The sequence below is a fragment of the Gavialis gangeticus genome, unplaced genomic scaffold (genome assembly GCF_001723915.1).
Source record: "Gavialis gangeticus isolate Ggan-Ray unplaced genomic scaffold, GavGan_comp1, whole genome shotgun sequence".
Lineage (NCBI taxonomy): Eukaryota > Metazoa > Chordata > Crocodylia > Gavialidae > Gavialis > Gavialis gangeticus.
Window position 1 is genome coordinate 12,758,867 of NW_017729014.1, and position 6,548 is coordinate 12,765,414.

A 6,548-nucleotide genomic window follows, 5' to 3' on the forward strand; every position below is an offset into this window, starting at 1 on the left:
TGCCCCCAACAGCTGTATAAAATGCAGGCTGGCTCGCTCAGAAGGACGAGGGGCGTGCGATTGATTTTCAAGAGTGGCATCCCTTGTGTATCCTCTGCTGACTGCAGCTGATCCTGAGCAGCTGCAAAGGGGGAGTATGGACCTGGGAAGATAAATAAAGGGGCTTGAATTTTTGCCTTGTTTTCTTAGCATCTGGAGGGGCCTGGGGTTGGGGCTTGGTCTGGGCTTGCTTTGGGTTGTTGTGGTTGTTTCTTGAAGGATGTTTCCTAAGCTAGCTTTATGGACAGGGCAGATTTTGTTTAAAAGTAAATGTAGGATGATATTCTAGCACCTGGGCAGTCCAAAGCCAGCTGGAGCAAGAGCTAGGATGTGGTTGCTGGGTGGGAGGTAAAGGCTGTGATGGGCCGGGTGCTTTTGTTCTCTGTGCTGTCTGATGATTCGCACTCCTGGATTTGTGTGTCCTGGCTGTTTTCCTCCCTTTTTTTCTGTCCACTTTCTGTTACTTCTGTGTTAATGTCTTCTCCACCGTTGCCTTTACCAAAGACAAGCCCGAATCAACGATATGCTGGCTCTGGACACCCCAAACTTAATTTGGACTCAGGTTGGAATTTTCTGCAATTTTGGGCTCGTCTCTGCTTCTTCACTATTCCTTCTGTTTGCCCCTAATATTTTTCCCTTGAAGAAACGAGATGATTGGAGCCCAGAGAACCACACCCCTTTCCAAAACGAGTGCTTTGTGTCCAATTTTTCATAGGCCTTGCCCAGATAAGCAGTGGGAGGTGTGGATCCTTTCCAGCATGGGTGCTTATGTGCTAAATACCAAGTGGGAACCTGACCATAGGATTCAAGTGCTTGTGTCTGCACACTGGGTCCCAGCTGACTTGGTTCTGAATTGTCCGTCTCTGAAGTCTTCAGACCAACAGACTGCAGGCAGGCACTTACACGTGGCATGGAGAAAACAGGGAGGATGGTACAGCTCACTGCCATTTGCCTGTGAAGAACCAAGGGCGTGTCTGCAAAACTATTGAGTTTGGGCTGGAAGAGAAATAGAGCATGAAAGATTATACTGCTGATCCCCTGCAGCGTGGTATCAGCAAAGGACAGGTTCCTGCATATGACCATCTTCCTATTTATAACTTGAGCAGGGTGAGTGTGTGACATGGCAGACGGCCTTCAAGTAGCCAATGCTACCAACTCGGAGCAGTAGAAAACTTAAGGGTATGACTACATTGTGTAGCTTTAAGTGAGCTAGCTCTGGTCCTGTGAGCAGTGTCGCTGTGGCAGTATAAGCTCATTGTAGGCTGCACAATCTACCCAGGAAATTAAGTACTTAGGTGGTTAGTCTGAGCTGGGCATGGTGCTGTGGTGGCCCCCTACTGCCATTATCTAGTTAATTTAAAGCTGGCTTGGAAAAACTGCACTACGCTTGTGGCTAGACTGTAACTTTAAACTGAGCTTTCCTTGACCAAGCATCTTTGGCTTGGCCCCTGAATACTAGAGTACTGAATGGAGAGAGAGCAGTAAGCGTGGTCCACCCTCCCACATAATGTGGTTCTGTGGCCATTAAGGTTGTAGCCTGCTTTTTGCGCTATTGTTTTCTTATCCACACTTGGATTTCCTTCCTTCAGATTAGGGATGTGCTTTACATGCTGGCTGGACTCGGTGAATCATCATTCAGTAGTCTCAAAGGAAAAGTGGAAGCATTGGGACATGGACACTGCTCCATCGCTGCTCTGTGACACAGTGTGCAGCATTGCTTCTTGGCATTCAGAACTGAAGGGGTAAATCACAGGGCGGCAAGTCTTGCGTATGCCTTGTGTCTTCCAGAGCAGAGGGAACCCTGCTCCTAGACTGGATTTCCTGGGAGGTCACCACCTGGTCTGCAAGGGCAGAGCTGGAGTTCAACTGGAAACGGTTGTGTTGTTTACCTTGCTGCCTCTCGGGGTTTGCGGGTGCCGTGATGGCAGTTCCCAACCAGCCCTGTGCTGGAATCACCAGCTGGTCATCCCAGGAGACATCCAGTGTCCTCACAATGAGGACTTGCTCACTGCCTGACCTATTCCCTGCAGCCTGCCTTGCCTGAATCTCCCCTCTTGTTCTTTCTCCTCAGCTGGGGAATCCCACTTGGCATCACAGTGGCTGCTGTCGCCTTGAAAAAGATCGGTTATGATGCATCAGATGTGTCTGTGGGATGGTGCTGGATCAACCTGGAAGCAGAGGATCGGGTCCTTTGGATGCTGTTGGCGGGGAAGGTCTGGGAGATTCTGGCCTACCTCATCTTGCCAGTTCTCTACATCCTCATCAAGAAACACATCAACAGAGCGGTAGGTACCCTGGCTGCTTTCATTTTGCAAGGATTTATTACAACTGCATCTTTGCATGCTTAGAGGACCTCAGGAAGCTAGATAGACAGGAGCCCCTTCACTTGTTGCTGAAAACGTAGCCGTCTGTGGGGAGCAACAGTGCAGCTGATTTAACAGCACACAGCAGTGCCATACAGTAATTCAGCATGGGACGAATGCAGTAGCCATCTAGAAGCTCTAGAGGATCCAGGACAGAGGCAGGTAGAACAAAAGTATTGGAATAGGAATTGATCAGGACTTTGAGGGCAAAATCTGATCTTGGTCTAACTGGATCCTGTCTACCCCTGGACAGGCAGAAGTTGGGATGCTTCTCCCAGCTACTTGTAAACTGGATGCCCCCTCTGCTTTCAAGAAGGCAGCTTTCCTGGCATAAGCCAGGCATCGCCTGGTAACGTCTGTGTTGGAAATACTGGGGAATGGGTTTCCGAGGCCGAGAGAGAGAGAGAGACAAGGAATCAAAATGGGTTTGCTGCTGCCAATCACTAGTCGCCCATCTGTAAACTAGAAGGGACTCTGTGTTCCAACAGCTGTCAGATGCCGGCGTGACCGTCTGGAAACCCAATCCGCACCACCACCCCCAGGCCCTCACCCCTGTGCTCTGTGCCAGAGATTTTCAGCCACTCTCTCCCTTTCATGCTCTGGGCTCTGATTCCTCTGCAGGGACAGAGCTGAATGGAGGCAATTGTCATCTTGGTAACTGGGTTCAGAGAGCCCACACGAAGCCAGCTGGACTGTATACTTGCTCCTCTCCCCTCCAAAGCCTTTTCCAGTTGCATTGCACCTTTGAGCTGTATTGAGGCTTGAGCCCTTTTATGGAAGCCCTTCCCTAAAGGGTGCTTGGAAACAGTGGTGAATGCCTGTGCTGGGCCCGGAGCTGTTTGGAAGCCAGGGTGGGTTTACCAGGCAGCTCCCTCCTGGTGTGTGGTGCAGGTGGTATTGTGGGGGCAGCTTGGTTGTGACAGAAGGCTCACTGGGTGCTTTCCTCCTCACCCCAGTCCTTTCCCACCTCCTACCCCCTTGAGGCGGCAGGAGCTGTACAGGTGGCTCTCCAAGGGGGTCTGACTCCTCGGTGCCATGTCATCTCGGCTGCACAGAACTTTCCCAGGGCAGTGACCTGATGTGGGGAGGGCTGCGACTGTGGAGGTGAGCAGGGCAGGCTGTAATGATAAAACTGTGTGCTCTGCAGGATGGGGCAGGCAGGCCTAGGTTACAAGGGAAAAAGTCTTTTGGGGTATGCAGTACCACTGCCCATGTTAGCTCGTCAGAGTGGTCTGCAGGCCAGATCCAGATTCCCTGTGTTCAGTGGGTGGAGGGATGCAAGAAGGGTTGAGCAGATGCCTACACCCACAGAAAGTACCTGCCTCTGACCTGGGGGTAGGCAGCAGGTATTGTTTATGTGGTGCTTTGGACACTTGTAGGTGCTGAAAAAACATAGATTGTTTTAAAAGGCTGGGGGTTCTTGCTGCCTCTCACATGCTGAGGGTCACTGGCTCAGGCCTTTCTTGCTGCCAATTTGTCTAGGCAAGTACCAGAAGCAGTCTGACTGCTTTAGTTTGGAGCTCTGTCCAGAGTAATTAGCCCCCTTTAGAAAGAAGGTAGATGAGCTTCGAACAAACGCTGTGATGTGTGTCTGCTGTTTCTGGCACCTGAGCTACCGCAGGTGTCTCTCCATAGTGCTGCACCCAGAGAGAGCAGTGATGTGAGACGCACACAATGTGGCTCAAAGTATTTCTCCTGCCAGAAACTGGAGCACCGGAGGTGCGGTAGTGGAAAGGGCAGGTGTGGGTGTGTGGAGCAGTGGGAAGTGTGGATCATGGTAGGAGCTAGGGAGGATTCAGATGAGTTTAACCAGGGTTAGAGACACTTCAGGGTAAGGAGAGGAGGGGCAGTGGTTGCAGCTTGCCCTTGCTTGTTGACTCAGGCAGGTACTTGCTTAAATCAAAGTGATTCCTACTTGATTAAATCAAAGTGATTCCATTGACTTGATTTTCAGTGGGCTTTCCATGGACATGGGAGGAGGGGGCACAGAAAGGCTGAAAAGCCCTCCCATTCTCAAATAGTGGGGGAAGAGCACTTGGTAATTATGGCTCTAGACTGGGTTTCAAGAGGCCTGGATTCAGTTTCTGGCTGTGCTGTACAGTTCCCAAAGCAGCGCAACCCCCTGGAAGATGGTATGGGGTGTGTTAACAGCGCTCGGAGAAGGTCTGGCTTCCAGCTGCCACGTGACGTCAGTGTACAATCACGCAGAGCTTTTGCAGGGTAATGACCTGACGCTGGCAGGGCTGCAAGTCGCTTCAGGCCAGACTTTCTGGTACAAATCTGCTTATGTCCACTGGCTTTCGTGGATCAGTGCAATTTACACTGGGTGAGAATTTTGGCCCTTAATATCTCCGGCTGCTTGCAGAAGGTTAAAAAAAAACCCCAAACCCCACAAAAAACACTGTGCTTTACCAGAAGCAGAACCATGTTAGTTCAGCCTGGCTCCACAGCAACTGTAGTCAATCAGTTGTTAGATAAAAGCACCGAAGAAGCCCCACCAAAGTACGCGATTTATACAGGCGTCAGACAGGCTGGGTCCATCTAACATAGTACCTCTGCTGGGCACGTGTCGGGCTCCGCTCGGGAGTGCATGGAATTAAACCGACCCCCCTGGCACCTTAGATGTCTGCAACCAGCGTCCGTGCCTCGTTTACCCATCTGCAAAAGGGGAGTAATGCTTGCTGGCAGCACGTGGGATGTGTTTAGGGTTCTTGTGCTCCAGTGGTGGTGGTCAAAAGCATTTGGATAGACAAACAGCCCTTTGGCAATGGTGTGGGCAGTAACGTAATGCTTTGGCCTTACCACGTGCTCTTATCTGTAGGTATTGGCTTCACCAAAATGGGTTAATACTACCTCTGTTTCACAGGGTAAACTGAGGCCTCCCTCTATGCATTACATTCATGCCACAATTTACCTGTACGTTGCGGAGCTCTGACTGGGTGGGTCTGAGCACTGCATCCGTTTTGAGGTCCTGGTGAAATCCCCAGAACCAGCGGATTGTGGGCCCAGCTGGAACCATACCAGGGCTGGTTTCAGACCCTGGTGTGGTCCCTGGGCTGAGCTGACAATCAGCTGATTATCAGGCACCCAGTTTTCAACCCGCCAGTGTAGGGGGAACCTGGTATTGTGATCCCAGGCTCACCTTATGCTGGCCAGTATGGTGCAATTGTTGGGATAGGGTATCGGATCCCATCACGCCTTTAAGTGAATTCAGTTTCTGGCTGTGCTGTACAATTCCCAGAGCAGCCCAGCCCAGCCTCCTGGAAGATGGCATGGGCTGTGTTAACAGCTCTTGGAGGTCAGGGGCATGAGGCTTGTGGAAATGAAAGGTCTTGATCTAAGGCCATGCAACACCTTGGTGGCAAAGTTGGTCCTGGAACCCAGGTTTCTTGGCTGCCAGCAAATCTGTATGGAAAGCATTGCCCATGTTTACACGGCTCTAGCCATGACTGACTTAATCGTGTAGCGCCATAGGTGTATGCATGCTCTTCCTGCAAAAGACCATGTATCCCATTTTGTGCCTTCTTCGCCTGGGAAGCTCCCTTCAGTTGGTTGTGTCCACGAGGGTTGAATTTGGCATTCTCTCTCTCTGCTCTCAGGAGCACAGAGGTAGCTTAGCTGGAGTTACTATGTCTTTCCAACCATCTTGAGCCTGCCTCTTGACTGATGGTCAGTGCATGGCAGATTGCAAGGAGTTAGTTTGGTTTGGAAAGAAGGCACTGGTTTAAGTATGCACAAGCAACTGGCTAGTAACTGGATATTGGACCTTTTTGACTTCCCATTACTTTCTGTTTGTTCACTTGTGGCTGCTTCTTTCCTTCGAAGCATGCGGCACTATCTGAATATCGTCCCATCCTAGCGAGAACACCTGCCTTTCAGCCCAGGACGTCCATTGCAGATAAGAAGCTGATCCTCATCCCTATCATCTTCATTTTCCTCCGCATCTGGAGCACCGTGCGGTTCTTCCTGACCCTCTGCAGCTCCCCTGCCGTGCAGAATTCCCTCCTGGTGGTCCTGCATGTGAGTGTTGCCCAGCTGGTGCTCTTAGTGGATGGGGCGTAGAAGCTGAATAAATTAGAGGTGGTAGCTTTGGGCAGGGTGGCAGGCAGGGCTGTGCGACTGACTGGTTAAGTTTTTTTTAAATGG

The 6,548-nt window shown here is 50.8% G+C and overlaps 1 protein-coding gene across 3 annotated transcripts in view; it reads left to right on the top strand.

Annotated features, from left to right (window-relative positions):
* GPR157 (G protein-coupled receptor 157) overlaps positions 1 to 6,548 on the top strand; it is a 28,311-nt gene that overhangs the window by 10,376 nt on the left and 11,387 nt on the right. For all 3 annotated transcript variants that reach the window (XR_002096368.1, XM_019511779.1, XM_019511778.1), the window contains exons 2-3: positions 2,111 to 2,324; positions 6,228 to 6,422. Coding sequence is in view for 2 of the 3 variants with exons in the window: in XM_019511779.1 (XP_019367324.1) it covers positions 2,111 to 2,324; positions 6,228 to 6,422 (409 nt within the window). In the remaining variant the exon portion in view is untranslated. The remainder of the gene's footprint in view (positions 1 to 2,110; positions 2,325 to 6,227; positions 6,423 to 6,548) is intronic.